General features: G+C 37.1%; 1 protein-coding gene across 1 annotated transcript in view; it reads right to left on the reverse strand.

Annotated features, from left to right (window-relative positions):
• The window catches only part of ptprn2 (protein tyrosine phosphatase receptor type N2), a 136,671-nt gene that overhangs the window by 10,960 nt on the left and 101,255 nt on the right, over nucleotides 1-24,456 (reverse strand). The window contains exons 13-17 of the mRNA XM_079456389.1: nucleotides 15,518-15,733; nucleotides 11,714-11,926; nucleotides 7,328-7,475; nucleotides 6,971-7,044; nucleotides 2,642-2,719 (exon numbers count right to left, since the gene is read on the reverse strand). Of these exons, the coding sequence (XP_079312515.1) occupies nucleotides 2,642-2,719; nucleotides 6,971-7,044; nucleotides 7,328-7,475; nucleotides 11,714-11,926; nucleotides 15,518-15,733 (729 nt within the window). The remainder of the gene's footprint in view (nucleotides 1-2,641; nucleotides 2,720-6,970; nucleotides 7,045-7,327; nucleotides 7,476-11,713; nucleotides 11,927-15,517; nucleotides 15,734-24,456) is intronic.

Genomic DNA, 24,456 nt, shown 5'->3' on the forward strand with positions numbered 1-24,456 from the left:
TGTGCTTGGTCAGAAATTTGAATGAAATATTGTATGAATAAAGACGACGAAGACCTTCCATTCTTTCAAAAGCACAAAAGTACAAATGTTAGATTCAGACATTTATGCTAAAACATCGGATTCATTACAATTTGAATGATCACTATTACAGATTGCTAATCCAATAGAGTAAAATCAATATATTTATTATCTTATAGTACAGCAAAATAGCCTAAATCTGCATTATTAGTACATTAGAAATCATTTGTACCAAAGAAATCAGCAAAACCTAAGCTGTGAATATTTTGTTTGTCTTTTCTCAAATCTGAATCTTCAAAGCTTCTTGCTTTGGCACATATTATAAAAGTCCTAAAGTTAATGACAAAACAAGTTAAGAGATTCTTGTTTATTTCATGAAAAATATTGCACTTAAAATTTTATACTTTTTCATTCGGTGTTGAGAAATCACAACTCTGTAAACCTTTAAAAGCTCAGTTTTGTTATACAAATAATTTTCTCTTTAATAAAAGGAACACTGAGACAATGGAATGTTAATTGACATGGATTAATGCACTCGGAAAATTTTACCTTCTATAATTCATCTGTATGAAATTAACTTAATTTAGACTATTAATTTTTCTGCCGGTAATTCACAAAATACAAACAACCAATAACTTCAATTAGTGCACACCCACATCTGTTAGTAAACACAGCTTTGTGATTATAGAGGGTCAAGTGACAGCAACACATTACCGCAGCCAATTTATTAAAGTGCAGATTCTATCTGAGGTTTCCTTTTAACACCATCTACTTTTCCAACCTTCAATAAACCAATAAATACAAACAGACTAAAACTTTCAAAGTTGTTGCTACATATGCAGACTATTAAACTCTGGAGCAAACATTTAATTTACTTTAAAACATTCTAACCCTCGATGAATAACAGCATTTTGGTGTTGCCTGGAACCATTAAAGCCATTAACGCAAACCTTAAAATAAAACAAACAAGTGACACAAATCCATTTGCTGTTGTAGACATTGAAACTAACTTACACTGTAAATGAAAAGTAACTGTATGTCTATACTTAATTCAATTAAATACATCTTATATGTTTAAAAGGAACTCTTGAACAGTGGTGGAAAGAGTACTGGAAATTTGTACTTAAGTACAAATAAAAGTACTGGTGTTAAAAAAGTAATTGGTTAAAAGTAAAAATTACTCTTTTCAAAAACAACCCAGAGTATTAGTTTCTCGTTACTTTTCAAGCGGTGTAATTTAATGAATTATAAATCATTATTAAAAATACAATTTTGAGATTTATATAGAAAATAGCTACTTTTAACAAAACACATCTTTACCTTACTGATAAAGCATCTAACTGGCTACAACTCAGACAAAATAACCATTCAATGTGTGAATATAAAAATAATCCCTGCAGCTTCTTTAGATGTATCAATGACGTCTTCTTTAAGCGAATCGATCGATCTGCGCAATAAATTGAGCGTTATTTACAACTTTATAACTGGTAATGCACACTTTGTCACTTATAATGGCAGATCGCTTGATGTAGAGACTTTGGAGAGAGATGGACAATTTTACCACATGATATGGCCGTTTGGATGACCCTTGGCGAACGGAGTGATACAGGAACTCAATATTTCTCCATATCTTGGACGAGCCTTCGTATCGTGTCCCTTTCCCGCAGGGACTTTCAAGCGCGCAAAACCGCCGTTTGATATGCACCCTGCCTGCCGCACACTTTCGTTCTCCTCCATGATTCAATTGGCGCAGTCTGGATATCCGTGTGACGCAAGTTTTCTATGCGCGAGTGGATGGGGTCACGTGACGGGACTGATTATTCTCCTTAGCCAATCATATGAAAACTAAACATATAAAGTAGCGACAACAATGTTTGGAAAAATAGCGCAGTAAAAGTAGCGATACAGCACTACATTTCCTGAAAAAACTACTCAATTACAGTAATTTGAGTATTTGTAATTCGTTACTTTACACCACTGCTCTTGAATATGAATTATTATTTAAAAATGCAAAGAAAACTAGTACCTAATTAGCTCTTAAAGGTGCCGCGTTCTTAAACGTGCTGAATGTTAATCAACGAACAAAAAATAAAAGAAGAAATCATTGTGATTTTGTAGCTCTAATGAGGATTCTTCTGTATTTCATGTATTTATCAGTACAGACTTAGACAGGTAAGAACTAAGAAGGGCACACTTATTATAATGAATTGGATTAGTAGAAGAAATATATTTAATAAAGTCATCAGTTGCAAAGCCAACAATGTTAGAATGTTGGCTTTCATTCATAAAATGATGTTGTTAACGAAATGTGTTGTTTCTACATTAATTTGGAGATAAAATGTGAAATTATTATAATGTAAAAGCATATTTAAAAACATAAAAGCTGTGTGTGATAATATAGTCAATTTTTTAAATCGATTGACAGTACTAAGATAAACATGTTAAATAAAATAAACAGTGTATGTTTAATTTCACTATATGTGTGATAAATCGCAGTTAATCGCACGAAAAAGGGTGCCATTAATCATGATTAAAATGAATCTATTGACAGTGTTATGTACTCTTTATGTTGTTCATTCTTATACTTGTGTTTTCCAGGAGATGTGAACACTGAATATCTTACCTGCCAGAAGTCCGCGACAGTGGCGGGAAGAGGACCTTGAGCACAGATATAGGCTGGGTTTCGGGGATCGTGGTCCATCTAAAAGTGAAAAGATAGTCCATTAATATTCGTATTAACAACTCTATAATAAAATTTAAACACCACGGAAGAAAGACATACAGTATACAAGTTTGTGTCTCTTGGGACTATTCTTGAATAAAAACATTATAGCTGAATGCAATGTCGGTTGGAATTCAAGTTCCAAACACGTTTCAAATGCCAGTGTCTAGACCCAAAACCGTTGAGCTATAATATGTCAAGTTACTATGGTGCTCCCTTTGAGACGAAGCATCTATATAGCCGCACAGTTTCGGTTTTGTTGTTTATTTGGTTTCTGAACGTCCCTCCAATCTTTGGGGAAGGGGTAAACAAACACGCTGCCAAGAGAAACAGAACGTCCACGACATTCTGGACATGTTTGCAGTTAAAAGCTTGAGAGGAAAAAAACGCAAAAGGAAAAGCAAATCTAATAAAGAGATGGCACAGAGGCATGTCACTAATGAGAGCAGAGTCTTCTCTCTCACGATCACCTCCCCTCTACCGACCTCTCTCTCTGCCTGTCCTTCTCTTTCTCATTTCTATCTACTCCACATCCTCCCTGTGTTCCATTTCTATATCGTTCCATCAGCTTCACTCGCCCCTTCTTCCTCTCTCTCTGCTCTCCTTCCACTCCGAGCATGTACATTCTTTAATACCTCTGATTAAAGCTGGCTCGGGGAGTAAAGCAAGGCATCTCTCTAATCAAACACATTTATTGATGAGCAGCTCAGTGGCTAGAGGAGGGTGTCTGTGTAATTGTGTGTCAGTCTGAGTGAAAGCTGTCCCGACGGAAAAAAAGCTAATGATGCGGAAAAAAACTTGATATGGATATGGACATTGATGCGCTAGCCACAATTAAATAATAACAGACAAGATCTTTACCAGCACTTTAGTCAATCACCAGCAAAACTGTGACAAGCAAAAGTAGATTTTTAACATCTTTAATCAAATAGCTTTGCCAAATATCTATACCATACAGGCAAGCGGGTCATGGAACATCCATTAGAACACTGATTCATGCGCAATGCTTTACTCTTTTTTTTAAGCTTAGAAAAATGGATTATCCATGCACAGTCTGAAAAATAAAGGTTCTTTGTCAAGCTGTCTGGTTTCACATAGAACCTTTAACATTCTCATGGCCAACGAAATGTCAACCTTAAGATGAAAAAAAAACTTGTCTTTTTATCACATCCATAACGCATTAATTACCCCCCCCCTAAAATAGAAATCTTGTATATAGACTGATATTTTTCTGATGTCTGGACTATATCATCAGGGGTTTGGTAAAGTATAAACAGGTGATTCATATATTGGTAATAAATACATTCTCAGAGAATTTATATTTCAGGTTTGACCAAAAATATCACATCCATAATACTAGAATTGCCCACCTCCAGAATCTTTCTGGTGCACCAAGTATTGTACAGTATTAGTCAAGTTCTATAGAAAATATAAAAAGTTAAGAAGTATTTATTTTAACTGAAAGGTTCTCTGAGTCCTTCTCTGGAATTGCTGTAAAAAACATCGATTTTCTGTTAGAGTGATCACAAGTTATGACTACTACTGAGTTTGCGCTGCTATACTGTCTCTGTGTGTGTATAGCATCTGGTCTTTCACCCTGACCATTAGTCCAGTACACAGCACACAGCACACAGCAACCAACAGCCCACTCTCTATCTGTCATCAAGTCTAAAAAATCCCAAGCAAATAACCAAACTGTTTACCGACACATCTTGTCCATGCCGATGTTACAGCAAGCATATTGTCTCGATGCATTACAGGTGAACATCCATATGACCCGAAATGCCATGATATAAAAGAGGAAAAGGCATCATGAGGTTGGAATGTGCCCATTTTGAGCTGTAACAAAAGCTTGTTTTCTGTAAGGAAGTATGGTATGCGGTCTTGTTAGGATGTCAGACCTGCAGCTAATAATACAAAGGAAAGGTTTGAGAGGGGATGAGACTATAACACTTCAAACATTTCTGCTGCTCTTTCATGTGTGTTGTGTGCCCACGTGTCCTTGAAGCTTCAAGCTAAGAACATTAAAAAGGCACAGCACTGCTGATAAATACCGGTTTAGGCCATTTTTTGCATGTCCAAAATGCTGTAATTTGACGAATGCTGGTCGTGCCTTGTTATACTGATCAGATGCTACAGCTGCCTGTGTGATATGGCAACGTGTATGTCTTTCTTTGAGAAAGTGTTTCAGAGTATGTATGTCTTTAAAGAACAAAAGCTAATCACAAAGCCTTTCAAAACTTTTGCTAAAGTAATTGCACGGTTCAGTACTTCTGCACTAATTTCTCTATAGCTTCACAAAAAGATCAAACACCACTGCATGAGAAAGACAGATACAAACCCCATGGTTACAGTGAATGACACGCACACCCATTAGCATGGCAGAAAATGGATATAATTGCTTTGCACAACCTTAATTGTTGGCAAGAGCAATTTAAGGGGAGAACAATTATATATACACAAGACGACTAATGCCGGCAGTCTATATGAAACTGCTTTTGACTGCCCGCTCTCTATAAAGGGAGTTTTTATAGTCGAACTGTCATTTCATGCTCTTTAATTCAGATTACCTAAACTTTTGCATTTAACAGAAAACCCTTCAAAGGAGGAAAAAATCAGAGAAGATCAAGAAAGATAATATTTTATAAATATGTTTGTGAGATATTTTATTTTTTGTCAGTATACAACTTCTTGATATGTGGATTATTCACAATAGCAAAACTAAATTCTTAGGAGTTAAAGTTATTCACCAAAAAATGAACATACTTTCATCATTTACACACTCTTGTCTTTTTAAACCTGTGAGACTTTCCTTCTTCTGCAGAACACAGAAGATATTCTGAAGAATGTTGGAAAACTGGTGACCAAAAACGGTTATTCCACATTCACTTCTATTGTATGGACACAAAACCACTGCATGTCAATGGGTACCAGAGGTTTTCTGATACCAACGTTCTTCAAAATATGTTCTGTTGTGTTCTGCAGGATAAAGAAAGTGAGGCAGATTTGAAATGACAAGACGGTGAGTAAATGCTTACAGAATTTTCCTTTCTGTATGAACTATTCCTTTAAGATCAATCTACATTTAAATGCTCCAAGTTACTACAAAATAACTGTATTGTTACCTGTTTGCTAATCCCTGAATCTTCTGCCCAACATTATATATAAGGCTTTGTACCAACTCAACAAGGTTTTGTGTGTGTGAACGAAAAGTGGAAATAGAGAACATGACCAAACCACAAACAGTCACGAACACTGGGTGTGGGTATGAGGAGGTTAAGGAAAAATATCACGAATTATTTACTTTGAGGCCATTTTGCTTTCTTGCAGCTAATGAGAAAGAAGCTACAAACATTGACAGACATAATTATCACAGTTTTTGAAACGCACATTGCCAAATCCCTGCTGCGCATTAATTACCGCGCCTCCATGCATTTTCCTCCGCACCAGCGGATCAGTGCACCCAACCCCGACTGCAGCGCCAAGCCCTCAGGGAGGGGGGAGGGGGCGGTTGCTTGTGCCTTTTGTTTCTCTTTTTGATGATTTGGAGTCCAAAAATAACAGCATGTAAAATGTCTCAGTTTGACTTTCTCGATGTGATGTTGCTTTACAGGTATTAAACTGATTAACATTATGTGTACGTACTGATTAAGAGGGAAAAATAAAAATTACAGGTCTCGTATTGTCTCTGTGTTGCCGATGACATCACACAGTTGTCCCGGTGTTCTTGCAAGAAATGCTCTTAAGTTTCCTGCATCATTTGTGGATATGATTCAGTCTTTGGCGTGGACTTTCTTACATAATACATTTCCCCCAAAGAAAAGTTCATTTATATTTGAAAGAAAACACAGCTTTCCTGTGGCTCAGTGGTTAGAGCATGGCACTAGCAATGCCAAGGTCATGGGTTCGAGGCGATTGAACATAGTCAGAATCAAATGTATAATACAATGCAATGTAAGTAGCTTTGGATAAAAGCGTCTGCCAAAAGCATGAATGTAATGTTAAATGTAAATAATTATTGCATATTTGAACTTTTTCTTAGTCTGTCATAATTGTACCCAGCGTGTGTGCTTCTGCATATACAGTACATGAAAGAGCATATTTAACAGTCTTGAAAACAGTCAACCATAACTGTGAATGAACAGTATATAAAAGCAAATTCTCATCTAATTATAAATAAGAAAGTCTTATGGAGTCGTTTTAATGAACAAACTGAGCATGTGTACTTACGATGGGACTGGCGTTGATGTAATCAGATCTGGATTGGTTATTCTCTGCCTTCAGAATGACTCTGGAGTGATCATCTACAATATTCACAGACAGACACTAATGTAGCATTAAATTCTACAATACAAAACCTCTTATTATTCTTTCAGTACAGTCAAATAACAATATTAAAACCCATACACCATTTTAATCAGTCTGTTATTGAAGAGGAAAGCCTGGTTTACTTTGCATTAATGCCATTTTTTTCTTAATTGATCAAACCAGAATGCATTAGCCTGTGACAGGCTGTGCTGCTGGGTTTACACCAGGAAAACAAATCTTCACTCGAGGCTGATACAGTAGAATTTGTGAAACACTCACACACAAGGACACCATGTGGGCGGTTGCGCTGGACGTTCCGTTCCTGCTGACCCACCGTACATGCTGCTGGCTCAGCCTGGTAACTACAGAGAGCCTCCCACTCCTTATCCAGACGATCTTTTTTCTGCAGGTGATCCTCCATATACGACTGCGTGAGAGACAAAGACAGAGTGGGGGCTTGAAAAGTTAGCCTGCTGGTTTCTAATAATGATATGGTTAAAAGAACAATCATGTAAAAGTATGTGATGTATTTACAATACAATACGACTTACGCAGGATAATAATTGTTCTGTTAAAACAAGGAAACAAGCGTGTGTGTACCATGTTTACGTGCATATACGTTTCATGAGCTATCTGCTTTCTCATGTAAACGTTTTTGTATTAAGTCTCCTTCCCTCCTTAAATCTGGCGAGTAAAAAAGCTCTGCAGCAAGTTTCCATTCGTCTGCTATAATCCAGCTTTGCCTCCAAGGCCAACCTATCGCTTTCTGTGCTTTCTTTCTCCCCAACAATGCAATCGCTCACCTATCCACCTTCAGACAGACAAGAGCTCAAACCCGCTCAGCACGGGAATCGCAGACAGTAATCCTAAACACGCCCAACAAAAGTGGAGAGGGACAGAAAGAGAGAGAAAGCGAGGGAGAGAAGGGAGGGGGCTTGTCCTGACAATCACACATGCAATTAAGACTCCTGAAAGGGCCGGGCACGTCAGTGCCTCTTCAGACTGCTTCAATCACTCCTTTTCACTGCTTGCAAAAATGCTGATAAGATTGTCTGCGCTTAAGCCGCCTTCCCAAGAAGCCCAAATTGAATTCAACTGAGACAAAGGGGAGAGAGAGAGAGCTCCTAGGACTGTGTAGCTGGCCAGAGTACGAGAGTGTAAGTGTTGTTTGGCTGCTTAGTTCTGGCCTTTCATTGTTAACCTAGAAGATGGCTTTACCTTGTGGCCATGTGTTTGTGGTATTGTGCATGTGTTTATGAGTTTATTGTGTGAAAACAAATGACACACTCATACCTTAGTGTCAAGAATCATCTTGGCCCTTTAAAGTGAAAGCAGTCATCTTCTCATAGGGCATCACTGTCTGACAAAAGCTTTCTTTGCAAATATATCTTTAAATGTGTAATTGAGGCAATAAGTGACATCAATCAAACATGTGAATAGAATATTGCATCTGGACAATGGCCAGTAGGCAGTTGGTCACCCAAAAATAAAAGTTCTGTCATCATTTATTCACCCCCACATTGTTCCAAATCTGTATGACTTCCTTTCTACTGCAGAACAAAAAATAATATATTTTGAAGTACGTTGGCAAACATACAACAGTGACCCCCATTGACTTCTGTTGTATAGACACAAAACCAATATATATACAGGTTATGAACAATGTGAGGGTGAACAAAGGATATTTGTTTTTGGGTGAAATATACCTTTAACATAATATATTGAGGTTCATGTTCATCTACAGTTCAAATTCATTAGTTACAAGAGAAAATACTTTGAGTAAATGTCACTGTAATTGGGTTAAATTAAAGAGATTTGTCCTAGAATGTTTAGTATTTCAGGACACATTCACCCTTGCTTCAATTTCAGAACGTCACCCAAGCTTTCCAAAACACCCCCATACTTGCATTTACAGATCTTAGTGACAATATCTTAAATTACCACCTCACTTGAACAACTGAATAATATATATCAAAGCACCTTACCACAAAACCCCTGCCATTTTTCCCAGCATAAATCATGACAGACAGCTGCACTCATCAATATATCACAAGAGAAATAAATAACCCTGCAATCAGTTTACTTCTCTTTCTGAGTGCTGTAATTCCAAATGCCAACTGCAAGTGGCCATATATGGCTGTCATGAGGGTAGTTTGTTCTTCTGGAATATATTTGACCTTCTGCTTGCTGCATGCTGGGCATGTTTTTTCTTCTAGTTTCTCTAATGTCACGAGACAGGAGCAAAAGGTGTGTGTGTGTGTTTCTGAGCCATGTGTAACTGTAACTCTCTCTATTTGCCTTCTCTAATATCACCTCTATTAGCAAGATGATGCGTGATTTAATCAGAGACAGAGGGATTTGGCAACCAGCCAACCATTTAATCACCAAGGTACTTCTCTTTCTGACAGAGAACTGCATATTCTATGATTTTACACTGAAAAGAAATCACAAAATTTCGTCTTTAAGCAGGTACAGCGATATACAATAACGCACTAAATGCATCCTTCATAATAGGAATATCAAAGATCTGTTGGTTTACTCAGACTGCAAAAAGGTTCAGATGATGCCTTTGTCTATCTCTGCTTTAACTTTCACACTGTCCACGTTAAAGATACGTACACTAAAGAGAACAGTGGAGCTGTCCAAGGTTCTGAAATGGTTTCTCACAATCCTGCAACTGCTTTATGCGTATAGACGGTTTCAAAACAACATAAACAAACGTTACTGAGCATGCACGCGTTCCTGGACTGCCCTTAACTTCCGGTAGACATTCGCAGTAATAGAGTGCCTGTAGATTATTTCTTATAATAAGCTAAAGAGACTGAGAAGAACCGTTACTTCGCTAAACTTGTCTCTCCAATATTTAGAATGTAGACTGTGATACCAAGCTCAACCACTAGATGTCAATGTCTCGAACGGTTTCTTAAAACGCCACAAAACTACAGAACCCCTTCTACAAATTGTTTATTTAATCAAATTAATATAAAACAAAATTCAACAAATTGTTTATTTATTACAATTATTATACAATAAAATAAGAATATAAATTAATATTAACATAAATTAAGCTGAATTAAATCTAAACAGTCAAATTATTTGAAAGAGCCAGACGAAGTTAACTGCAGTCCAGGCGCGTGCGTCCAATGAAATGGTCTATGGGGTCAGATATTCCTAAATACCTTACACCAATGTATTTAAGAATGCAAAATGTGTCAAAATATGTGATGCAACTCTCCCATTCGTATGCACACAAACACTCCCCTACATTAGACCCATATAAATGCATTAAACCTAAAAGAAACCCATCTATCATGAACTGTAATAATTCATAGATGCATATAAATATTTGGCTGAAAAGCTATATTTTTATGTGATGAAACGTACAGCCTCTGAAAGAGAAATAGCTGTTTTGGGAATTGAACAGACCTTATCGTACAGCGTGCCGGTGGACGGAAATCAAATAAACAGTATATATTAAACCAAAGATGGAAAAAATTGTATAGCTGTCAATCAAAATAAGATGGGAAAACAGAAGGCCATTAGAATGCTGGGCAGCTCCACTGCAGATGAGACTGGGCTATGGAGAATGCATTCTTTTGCTTTGCTCTTATCTTTGAAGAAGGATGAAAAAAGATGCCGTATAGCAACCTGACATACTGAGAGATTACGCTATCAGAATAGTTATTATTTCATAACCTGCTTTTGATTGCACCCATTGCGAGATGGATAGTGTACAAGCAGTAACCTCTGACAGTACATTGCACGAGCTTGTAGTGCAGCCACTGTCTAGAGATCAAGACAGAGTGTAATTTTGAAAGTTTTTGGTAGCACAAAGCTTTATTACACTGAACACTGGGAAATCATAAGAGTGGTAGTGTATTGAAAATAGATCCTACGGATGTTCTCAGGGTGCACTAAATAACACAAAGTGAATTGTTGATTTAACACTGGTGGTAAATGTAAATGTCTATAACACAGCCTCTGGCATGAAACTGCCAAATGTTTAACTATCCTTGCTGTGTGTCTATGACAAGTTACATGAAAAACATTAAATTACTGGAGGCCATCACAACACTTTCCAAACTTTTGGTTAAACAGTGGTTTTATAATTGTGCCAACTTCAGCACATGCCGCTCTACCTAACACGCACATGGTTTTATTAGCTGCCGAGAAAACTTCAACAATCTCAATAAGAGCCATCCATTACAGGAAAACACAATCCACTAAATGAATCAACTCAGTGGCTGTCTTTGGCTCCACTGTTGGATGTATGATAGATTCCCTGCTCGGTAATGAACACAGCGCTACCAGGCACCTATCAGTCTTTCCTGTCGAAGCTGTGCTGAGATGAATAAAACAAAAGTTGGGACAAAATTAAAACGATCCATTGTGTCAGAAAAGCCAGAGCCCATGGGGCCTTCCAGACCCTTTCAGAGCAAAAACAAGCACAAAAGTCTGCAATAAGTGACTGATGTGAAATAAAGGGAAAGGAAAATAGAGAGAAGCAGGGTGAAAAGCAAGTGTAAAAGAGAGTGCGTTTTGATGTACGGAGAGGATATTTAGGTTATTGCTCTGTACCAACAGCATGACAGGTTCAGTATATGATTCAAAGTGTGTTATATGTTTGCATATATAACTTATTATGTAAATCAGTACTCAGTTTACCAGTATCATGTGTCCAGTGGAGATGTCCATGTTGGTTTGTGTAGGTTCCTCACTCCAGGAAGATGTACTGCTGCGGGCCGATGGACTCTGCATTGGTCCATCACTAAACTGTGAGGATACGCTGTTAATGCGTGACGTGTGCGATGGGTGGAACACCTCAGATTTCTCTCCCCGCTCTGATGTCTGTACCGCCATACGCTGGCGACAGAGATCCTATCGAGGCAGTGGAAAAACAGTCTTATCAGCAAAGATATTATCTGTGGTAAATCATAAAGCCGTTCAAAACACAATCAATAAACTACAGCATCAGAGCTTTGCTGATTATGCAAGTGCTAAAAAGCAGGCATTTACTGTTTATAGAAAATCCTCTCTTAATATAAACGCACATAGATGTTACATCAGGGTTTTTGATGGAATAAACTCTAGAGGCAAGATCAGACTTGGGATTGCATTTATTTCCACTTCGCACAAGATGTCTGTTAGATAATCTCCATTTCAAGAGACACAACCATCAACACATCTCGGTCTACTCGAGAATACCGGCAGACAGAGGGAAGATCAGGAATTAGTAGTGTGAAACAACATTCCAATATAACATCAACCCTTACAGCTGAAAAACATCATCTGTAACATTCCACACCCAGCAGACTCACCACAATGAATGTATAATTTTCAAAATGATGATGAAACACTATAAGCATTATATTCATAATATAAAAAGTGAATAAAACTATCTAAAATAAGTAATAATACTGATTTCCTGGTTGTTTTAATGTCAGCTCAGATTTAGCATGTCAGTGGTCTAGATGTATAACTTTGACATTCTCGGTAGATTCTGTTAAGGGTCAGAATAATAGTTTGATCATAATCAAAGTTAAAAGAGATCTGTTGAAGCAGCAACAGTGGAGTAATACTAATTTGTTTTTAAAATGTCATTAGAAACATCCCCAAGTTAGCAATTTATTTACAAAAGCAATAGGACTGAGCTGAAAATAATTGCTCTCTCTCCCACTCTCTCTCAGGATGTAGGCCTATCCAGATAATTTGTCATGCAATTGCAAATACTGTATTTGCGGCTATAAGTGCTTCTTTAGCCCTTAATGGTGCCTTCACTGACATCATGTCTTCCCAAGCTTGCATCAGTTTGGAATTATAATTTCTAAGCTTCATTCTACTAAAATCTAGCAAAAACATGGAGGGAAAGAGAAAAAAACAGTCCTTTGCTTTTCGATGGCTTTGATTACATCTTCCTTGGTAGTGATGGTTGCATCAAAGGAAGATATTTTTTCAAATGATCTTTTCAAGGATCAGTGACAGTGAGAATATCAGATGATTTTACAAGCTGAATTCTGAAAATGATCTTCATCTGTGATTAGGAAGCATATTATACTTTCACAGAGATACAGGTGTCATTAGATCCCGGCCAACTTGACTCAAAACGAAATGTCCTGTACGTAAAAATGTCCTTACAAACCAACAGATATTGCTGAAATATAACTGCTAAGATACCATTCTGTGACAGGTCTAGACTTGTACACTGCAAAAAAGAATTTTACCATGTGACACTTTTGTTTAGCTAATCAGAACACCATGAAAGCCAATTTACAAGTTCAGGTGTGCTGACATCAGACTTGTTGCCATAGCTCTGTGGAGGGTGGGGGTGGAGTTTTGAACAGAGGTGGTGGTCTATGTGTGGTACAAGTTAACGGAACGACCAACACTTTTTTACGAGACTTTTAAATTAATATATCTAAAATACTCAATAATTTATATAAAGGTCATTAAGAGCTGTTTGAATTTAAACTCAATTTCACTGTGTTCACCTTAAGCTTACTGTGTAATCAATGGTGATAGTTTTCCTTTTCTGTTTTATTTACATACCCAAAAAAACGTGTTTATAGCGATGCTGACAGGCAGGTCAGTGAAGGGGTGTGGAGGTGGAAGTTTAGTGCATCTGACTAACAGAGCCCCCCCAGTCAGAGAAACTAGGAAGGAAAGTGGTGGGTGACAAAGAGGCCAAGGCCCTCTAAACACGGTTACAGACAGACAGTAGGTTGGACTTCACTCTTAACATTAATATCTATCTGATGTCTACCAGTGTCTTGCCTTGTAAGTCAGTCTGACTTCAAGTTAAAAACCTGCAAAAACATGTGCCCACGCAAACACCGTCACCCACTTCCTGATAAAATATCTGTTCGTTTCAGCCAGCACAAATGTTTGCATGCATTTAAAAATATTACATTTGCATTTAAATTATTCAGCAGTCACTTTTATGCAAAGCGACTTTCAAATGAAGCATACAACAACAAAAGCAATTCCTCCTAAAGAGGCAGTAACATGAAAAGTTTGAAAATTCCAAAATTACTCGAAAACAGATAAAAAAGAGACAGAGAGGCAACAATGAAAGTTAAGTGTCTTGAGAGTGACAAGGAACTGGAAAAATCATTCCTTTCTTTGAGGTACAGTTAAAAGTAATTGTAATGACGACTATAAATTGAAAGTAAACTCATAAATGTAATGAATCACATAAATAAACCACATAAATTACTATTCACTGTACCTTAAAAACGTGTAGCAGGACGAAAAGCTATTTTAGAGGGTGGTCACACCAAATATTGATTTAATTGAAGGTAACTCATAAACAATATCCATTATTGGCAGTATTTTCAATGAATAGCATTTTTCACAAATGCATAGATAGACAGATATACATAGATACTTTGTTTTTTATGCTATTAATTGGAAATTAAAAAAATAAATACTTGTAATAAAGGTCAAAGAATACAAGTTTAAAGGTGTGTGTTTGAGGGTGTGTAAGCGTTTAAGGGGGTGATGGTTGTGTGTGTTTTGATCTGGTACAGAACCATATCGGCAGAACTGATTCTAATTGCACGTTTCACTGTAAGAGTCCCAGTGCACAACACTGCATTCATTCCAGCTACAGCAGTTTGGAAATCCCTTACAACTAAACAGTTAAAGCTTTGTCTGCGCCTTTAATCTTATTCACTTAAAAAAAATCTAAGCAACCTGGCAGATGTGAAGGGCCGAAAGCACCCACAATATACCACAACACAGCAACATCACAGGCAAATTAAAATCAATGCAAAGTAATTAAAAGCTGAAATGAAAACATAACAAAGGTGTCAGAATATAATGTGCAACCGAACCGTAATAACATTGACAAACATGGCTTATTTTGCTGCGCTGATAGGGCCAGTGTTCACGGAAGAGACTTCTCGACAAAGTGTGAAAGGTTTATTAAATATTGAAGGCGGGGGAGGAAGCCAAGCGCTTGCACCCTGCGATCCAGGCTCGTTGAGTACAGCTGAGCCCAACACAAAATCAATAAGCCTTCACCACAAGCCCTCCCTCCAGGAGCCACGAAAGAAAGGTCATACAACAAACTCATTTCCCTGCTAAAAAGGGCTCTGCCTCAATTAGGATTCATATTAAACAACGCTGTCGTGAAAGGACATCTGCACCTGCTCCAATGGGTCATAATTAAGCAAAAGAAGCTTTAAATAAATTCCATTGCCTTTTGATAATGAGCTAAAACCATTTTGGAGAAATTAAGATTACACCTGTTTATTACATACATGGACTGTGTTGCTCTGGATATGGCTCACTGCATGACAGTAAAACGGATGATAAAATAATCGTTCAGGACATTGAAAACATCTTTAAACCAGGGAACATAAAAAAATATGAATAAACTGATTGAAGTATTGTTACACATTCCATTTAAATACGAATGCGGTTACAAGGTTAAATAACAAGAACAGAAAAAAAACAGCTTGCTCTTACCTGATAGGCCGTTGTGGCATCGTGGCCATTGTCATTTCCCAAACCGACAAGCTTCTCCTTCAGCCTATGGTGGGAGCGATGGCGCAAGCAGTACAGTGCCCCCGACATCCCCAATACCATGACAATAAAAACCATGGAGACCACCACCAGAATCAAAAAGTTGCTTGGCTCTACTTGACTTTGTTTGACAACTGGGATTTGGTTCAACTTGACCCTCTGGAATCAGAACAGATAAGAAACACGGATAAACATAATGAATTAAAAACACAGGCACATGCTGCATATTCAACATATCATTCAATGACATCATCCTACTGACCATGATGTGACCACAACATCCAGTTGTTGGCAGCAATCAATATTGAATCAATATACAAAGTCCAATCACTCGAATTACTTTCCATTTTATATGAAGGCAAACACATATTACATAGAACTCAGGCTGACACTCGGTAAGTGAAGGCCCGCTCCACTCTTGTCTTGGCAGGTTAAAACATGCCACCACAGAGCAATTAGGGTCGGTCCTCACTGTACCAGCTTGTTGCTAATTAGCCTCCGAGTCTTGGGTTTGGTTGGGATGGGGGAATTGGCTCAGACCTCCAAGTTAATAAAATGGGAGAGGGGCTAAGCTATGGGGGAGCACCTAAAAGGTCCAAGCCCCACTAACGTTCCAGTGTAGAGGGGGTTGTCAGGCTTGTTAGCCCCACGGGGGGAGGGCTGACAGCCTGGGCTAAGCTGCTGGAGGATTGGAGGCGTATTGTTTCCAAATGCCTTGCGAGGCTGAATAGACTGAGGTCTTTAGAATGCGTTCTGATTTTTTAAATCTGGTTTTATTCGTATTCAGTGCTATCATACCAACTGACTGATCACAGAACTTCAAGCTATGTAAGCAAGCGAGATGCCGTCTTGTTAGCGATTTTTCAGAACAACTTTTATACATTTTCCTGAAAGCTAATAATCTACTTTAAATTCATTTCCAAACTCTTTACTGCACAAAAATGATTACCTTATTATACATTGCATAACAAAATGCAAATTCCCAAAGCATAGAATCTCTAAATAAAACTCAGGTTACATTTAATTCCATACAGAAATCCCTGACGTACAAGTTGCACGTAGCAAAAATATCAGGACCTAATTGAGTTTCCAAGGATTAGTTTCTACTCTGATTGTGAGGTTTTGTTGTTGCAGAAATGGTTTGCTTTCCACCCATCAAACATTGCATGGAGAGTGTGTGGAGAAGAGGGTGTATTCAGCTGGAATAGAATCTCCCCCCTCTCTCATTCCCTCCATCTCTCTATAGGCTTAGCGCTCTCAATCGAATTACATGAAAAGATCTCCAACATAAAAGCTGGTTCTGAAAAGAAAATTGTACTGGCTAAATAATGTCTGCAATTAATTATAACTAAATAGAATACATGCATTAGGCATTTGAGCAAGGGACTGGAAAACGGACAAAAAAGGGAGGGAAGTTATAAAAGAAAGATTGAAAAATGTTGTCCTGATATGACTTCGTCTGTTTTTTTCCCATTTCAAATGCAGATTACAGTTATTATAGATTATAGACATTGTGTGTAGTTCTAAATAAAACATATTAACCATAGACCCTCTTATTCGACAAGATATATGAGAAATTAACATTGTATGCAAAGCCGTGATCAATAAATGTGATAAAAACAAAATAAAAAAATCTTCTGTCATTGAGGGGTTAATATAAAATAATAAATAAACATAATAATTTAGAGTGCGCTTCAATTTAAACCACAAATCTGTGGTATGCCTGCTATTATGAGGACAAAGAAAACAAAGGTTTAAAATGCACATTTTATAGTAAAGATTACATTTCCAAATTTTAAAAAGTCAAAATAAAAATAAAAAATGTCAATTTAAAAAAGCTCCAATAAAATTTAAATAATCCAGTCTTTTCCACAACACATTGGTGTTATAGTGTTTAGCTAATATAAACCTGGAAAGATACACTTTCTTTGAAATATGAGAAAAATGTGACAAAACGAAAAGAAAAAGAGAAGGCAAAAGAAGAGAAAAAAGAAACGCAGAAAAAGGCAGAATTCTTCAAGCTTTTGTGGTTTTGCTCATCTGTGGGGAATAAAATTGGATTTGCAAATTTCTGATTCACAGGAGAAGGAAGACAGACAGGTACAAATCAAGCTTTCTTTCGAAAAAATAAAGGCTCTCGAAGTACTAGAAATTCTACAAGCATAAATCTAAATGTAAAATGTCATATACTGTATATGTTTCTTCAAAGAAATATTTATTTATATGTATAATAAAAAATATATAAAAATAAGTACATAAAATATGTATATAAATAGTAAAAATTAAAAAACCTTTAGTGAAACTTGTCAAGTTAATAGTTTTAATATACCCATAATGAGATTATGACATGAGAATAAAAACAATAAAGAAAGAAAGAAAACTATATAAATGATAGAGTAAAAACAACAAAGCATCGTGAAAAAATATGTTGCTAGATAAAATGTCTTTCTGGATTAATAGGTGTGTATACAGGGTCATCAGATATGGTACATTTCCAAAGTTTTCACCTGATGTAACTTTGCAACACTGACCCTTTTTTTCTATATTAATTTACTTTTCTGTTTTTATTAAACGACCAATAAACAACATTTAGATCTGCAGATCTGTGTTTACAAAACTACTGAAACCCAGGACTACTGCACATGCCAAAACCAAAGCAACACCCACACAAAAACCCCTGGTCAATGTAATACCAGAAAAATTTTAGCAACAGTAATTTTAAATAAGTTATTTAATCAGTCTGTATTGACTTGAAAATATTTTTTCACTTTTCTCACTCTGCTAGATAGAAGACAAACGAAGAAAATGGAAATCTGAGGAAGGACAAAGGCAGATGGATTTGGGATGCACTGGCTGATTTAAATCATTGAAGGAAGAGATGGGTGGAGGAAACTGTGACGGGTAAAAGGTTGAGACAAGGCCGCCCAAATATCCTTTCACTTGTACACACAATAATGGCTCAATCTTAAAAACCATTCACCCTTATTATAATCTACCTATATAAAAAATACACTAAACCTAAAAGCTGACACATAATAAAATAACTTATTGATAAATAATGCTCATGATATCAGTTTTTTTGTTTTCTCATGTACTCCTATAGTCCCACAAATTTTCTCTTTGTGGGGATATTTGTTTAGTTTTTAAATTGCAACAGCCAGTCAATTAAATAAATAAAAATATATTCATCCATGTTCAATTTCAAAATTGCATTTCCATGAACTTATGTGCTTTCCTGTTGGTCTAATATCGACAATACATTAGCAGTGAATACATGTCATTTTTATGACTTTAATTCACATCTCAAACTTCACGTTAAACATTTCACTTTCGATAACTTTTGCTTGTAATAACAAATAATTAAAATACTAACGCCATAGTTTGTAAACTCAATAAAGTTTTAGAACTTTAGAAAATTGTAGAAAGAAAATTTTAGAATATTATTGCAAACATTTTCAAAGCATATACATAAAAAATATTTAGTAAAAAAGCAATAAAATACGTAGGCCTATATCGTTTAAAATTGTCCCTTAAATACGTGGCGGTAAAATGAAACGTCATACGTTTTTTCTCCCGGTCTAAGCATGTGTTTTCCTTTTTCAAAATTGATTCTTTTTTATTTTAGTATAAGGTCAATTGATTTTCGGCAGGACCCTAAATATAAATTCCAGTGCCATCTATTTTACTTTGTAATCCCTAACAGAACAACAGCTAAACACATCCTAACGATTACTCCTCTAAAATGAACGGTGCTTTATCAGCCGGTGTTTAAAATAACGCACTCTCTACACAGCTCTTGCCACACTCTTCTACACTGAATCACGACCCATATTAATAACGTAACGATCTGCAGCCCACATTGCCCATCGCATTTCACACAATGGCTGAGTTTCTAACAACAGATTCATCTTATACAAGAAGAATTTTAAATAAAACGGGTCACGTTATAGCCCAACCGCCATTTATGTCTTGCAGGACCGTTCACTCTCATTATCAGTCCAGATGCATCCGGATGCGCATAAGTTTTAGGTGACGCTTAACGGAGCTTTCAAAGCCGATCACAGCCTCGTTACTTTTATTTCACACCATAAAACATGTACACCAAAATAACTGCTTGTCCATTCAGATAGTTACCTAGTCCCATTTTCGGGCAGCCCGCGAGGGATGCTTTTCTCATCTGGAAGCAAGATCCTATTCCGCCTTTCTCCATCAGATGTCCGACCGCAGCCTCCTCTCGCAATCCCGCTATACCTAATAAAAGTTTTTAGCCTCCACTTCGCTTTGAGAAAATAAATCGCAAGCTTGGGGTGTATTTTTAAGTATTTATTACAGAATCGGAGAAAAATAAATAAGAGAGTTTGAACGAGGGCTGAAGTAAAAGTGGGAGAAAAACGAGCTAAACCGTCCGTCACGTTTCCCAGAGACTTAAAGAAAAGCTGCAGTGGGCTGTCTTGTCCTTTGAATGATCATGTGCGACTGAAAAGCAAGGGTTTTTTCACGGAGCCCCTCCTTATATTCAGCGAGAGTCGAAGCGCTGTCTGTAGCACATGTCACATCCACTGGTTGCTATAGCGATGCCTCCACATGTTGCCCACAGCGCGCGGGGTAGACGGCCAGCTATGGACAGAGCACTTGTCACTCATTTGTTCAACTATTCGGGATTTCTGTATCTGCTGAATTGGATTTTCCTGGTTTTTCACCCTTTGTGTCGGACTACTTGTGGTTGCAATATCAATTTTGATTCTAGTTTTGATGATGAGCACAGAGCAAAGATACGTAGTTTGCATCATATATTGTGAATCTATGATTGTCTCGAAAAATATAACTCAAAAGGAAATTGTTTTGTTTTTCATACAAATTTTGGGAAGACTATTGTTTGGTTTGAGGAGGGCAACAGCTGCAGCAAGCAGAGAGGGATTACCCAGTCTACGGAAGAAAAGAGAGAGAAAACGTAGAGGGGGTGTTGGTGGTGGGGGGGGGTCTTGTTTGAGTGTTTGTGTGTGTGAGAGAGAAAGCAAAAGCAGAGTGTGTAAGAGCTATACAACATGTGCCCGTGAGGTGTAAGTGGATGTGTGTCTACGGGCTGGAGGGGCTTGGGGGTGGGGTCCCGTCAAACGCAGATGACGAGTCCACGGAAGGGGTCTTCAGTTTATCTTTGGTTTCAGCTGCACTCCTCCCTCCAATGTCCCCTGCGTACCCCTCTTTGTCCTACAGCGTGACAGCTGGACTTGGCAGAAATGAGAGAGGAACAAATAAAGTGCTTTGCCCGTTCCAGGGTCTCTATATCAGATAAACACACCTCAGTGTGAGTGCCGGCCAGATGTACTCGCACCTTTAACCTCATCTTCTCTTTATTTTCCGTTCTTTTCCTAGGTTATCGACTAGCCAGTCAAACCACTGCTGAAATAAATGAAATGTGGGTTTGGGATAAATGCCTGCAAGTATCAAAATTACAATGTGTGTCCTGAATCAGGATTTTACAGTTTATGATGCATCAACCTTTTGTGCCATTTCCAACGAACAGAGTCTAGATGACAAAATATCTTAGACTGAAAGGTAATCATAAGAGACATTGCAAAACATTACGCCAAACAAACCAGAATCTAAGCCAAGAGTGCCTTGTTGCAGTGCCACTCAGTGCTATATAAAGAAAGCATTGCACGCCTTCTTGCTGCAGGGAATCTTGTAGTGACTGACAAACGACAGTACCATCATTTAATGTTTTCACCAACTCTACTGATCAATCTAAAATCACAGACAAAAGAAAAAAAAGTGTTAAACAAGCATCTATATGCAGGAAGCAGTCATAGGCTGAGCAACTTGTAAACAGTGCCTGTGACCACAGTGACACGCTGAGCCATCTGTCTATATCTTTAATCAAGTAAAGCCATGTGTTTATTACCAAGACAACATATAGGTAACATAGGATTTACACAAGGCCAACTCAGAACTGAAAAACGATTTGCCGAACTGCTAATAGAAATGTTATTAAAAATTGTCCGATGCTGAAGTGTCATAACATGTTCTGTGTGTTCTTGCTCTACAGAAATCCAAATTTTTCTAAATGCATTTCTGATATCTGTGCAGTATTCTGTGCTATCAGTTTGGATAAAGTTTTTTTTATTTTTCTATATATTAATCTGTTCTACATGGTTAACACTAGACAGCTAGAAAATAAATGTAAGTTCAGAACCACATTTCCACAGTAGCCAGAAGATAATTATTATTTTTTGACCCAGCGCTCATATACAAAAATGATTACAGTTAAAAACAAACATATGTCTAATAAACACCCAGCCCGCCAGTTCATTCTAACACTTTCAGCTTTTTGCTATTTTAGAACATGAATCAAATTTACTATTGATGAGCCAACATCAGGATGTTGTGTGACATTTTCAGGGCATTTTAGAGTGAATTACCTTTACATTTCCTTCATGGATGAAAGATATTTGGTGGAGGGGAGAAGATGAGGGGGGGATGAAACCAGTCTCTAATCCACGCTGAACACTGCAGCACTAATTGGCGAGCGCTAACATTTGGCTCGCTATGTCTCATACATATATAAGGCTTAAAGGACTAATTTAGGGAGAGATATGTGTCGGCCATGTCGCTGCAGTCTTTGCCATAGATTAGCTTGTTAAAATAAGCTCCCTCATTGTCTGAATCTAGGCTAGAGCTAGACCCATGCCAGGCAGTTCAAAGCTATGAACAAGCTAGCGATCAAGGTAAATGCTACGCTTGTCATCTTGTGTACACAGACTCAGCATGATCAAAACCCAACACACATCATACACAGCTGAGCTAGCTGCAAAATAATATTGAAAAAGGAAACAAATAAAGAAAATCAAACCATGAGCAGGCACAGTTACTAAGAATAAAAACTGAAAATGGAGAGTGAGCTCTAAAACGAATTTTTGTGCTGCTTGAGATGTTTAAAATACAGTATGTGTACATATCCCATTTAAAAATGTTCTAAACAGAATGTTGGATTTTTACTCATGACTGAAAATCATGGTGAAAAATGTTACAACATCATGTTAAAATCTGCAACAGCAGGCTGAATATGTCTCCTTAAATCTGTTTTCGGAATTTTCGACTGTCCTTCACAGTCAAGGTGGAAATATCCCAATAATATATGCATGCATTTAAGAACAGTCCAAGCTGTGACTGCTGCAGTGCTGTTAAGAAATTTCACAAGCAGAGATTTTAGAAGTTCACCGTGACACGGAATTGACATGTCCTGCTGTGAAAACATTTATCGAACAAGTCATAAAAACCAGCTAAAATGTGCAATTACTGTTACACTGTGTAGCTGTTGTGTAAAGTGCTGACTCACAGTTCAGTCCACCATACTTGGAGCTGTTCAGGCCGGAGCCCACAATTAAAGACTTCCCTTAATGCCCACATCAATACTTCTGATAGGCTCCCTTTTGAGTGTAAGAGTAATGGATTTCATTAGAAGCTGTGCACTCTTAGGGCATTCAGCCATAGTTACTATGTTTGACTCTACTAGCACATCTTGCTCTTTTAAGGAAATATTTGGAAGTCTTTGTCAAATTAAATGTGATGAAATCTAATGATGAAATTGCAGCACATTTTGACATTTTAAAAATCACATGGAATGCTATGATAAATGTGCTAAGATTCTGTTTTCTTATATATTTGTTATTGCTCCTTTTGTGTGGATGTGAAACGTGAACGACTGAGTTCATGTCAAATGTGAACAGCCGAGACTAAAAAAAAAACGGATGTGGCTTAATTAGATGGCTACTATAAATATTGCACTAGTAAGGTTAAAAGGTTTCATGTCTTCATTATCGTAGAAACAGAAATAAACAAAACAATTATAATCTATCCTCTAAGAAGAATTTTACAGATTATGTATCTGGAGCATGGAAATCCCTTCAGTTTTAAACATACTCCCACACAGAGTAACAAAATCTCAGATTTGTGCCCTACTTTTAACTTAAAGCCCAGTCTATAATAATAAAATAGCATTTCAAAGCCGTGAAGTTGATTTTATGCAATATACACGAGGAGAGATAGGTTAGAAGTTTATTGTTGCATCTTTTTATGAAGCACAGTCCCTGTCTAAATGTTTCAAATGCCACCACTGGCTGATGCAATAATTACAGACTGCTACTTTCCTTTCTCCCAAAGACCAGTGACCCGGGTGCTATGATCTGTTTGAAAAGTTTTGATATGTTCTTTTTGCAGAACGTATTTATGTTTCATCAGATTAGATGTCTTCAATTTATTGCCCTAGATTCGTTTAAAGGCAATAGCTGAACGTGCAATGGTTAAGTGCGATTACAGTGATGTCATTGTTGATCTGTAATAAATGTGTGTGGCTGGCTGTGGCTCACGATTCATCTATGGTTACAAGAAAATGAAAGAATAAAGAAAATTGTATTGCCCTGAAGAGGCTACTTCAACTCACAATAAGACCCTGGTACATTGTGGATTCCACATTATATTGCTTTTAAAAAATATTTCTAAGTATCCAAAGAAGATATTAAATGCAGAACCCTTTAATTCATTAAAAGAGATGATTATAGGTATAAAATAACAAACATGAGTTGGTCATTCAGATAATTAGTTGAGATAATTGTGCTAATTTATATTTGCATGAATTGTTATGAGTTACCGTATGGAGTTATCTTGTTTGGTTCTACCACCAGACATGATATGAGACCAGTCAGATTGACTGCAGGTGTCGGTTGTGAAGATACACTTTATGGAAACTGAATCTTTGATTGTTCAGGTGTTAGCAATTAAAAAAAAAGCTTAAACGCATTATCAACATATCTGATTAATATAATATGATTTATTTTAGTCATTTAAAAATGCCATGACTAGTTGTCAATATGTAATGTCTGTAA

This window comes from Barbatula barbatula (assembly GCF_947034865.1).
Source record: "Barbatula barbatula genome assembly, chromosome: 1".
In the NCBI taxonomy this organism is placed as follows: Eukaryota; Metazoa; Chordata; class Actinopteri; order Cypriniformes; family Nemacheilidae; genus Barbatula; species Barbatula barbatula.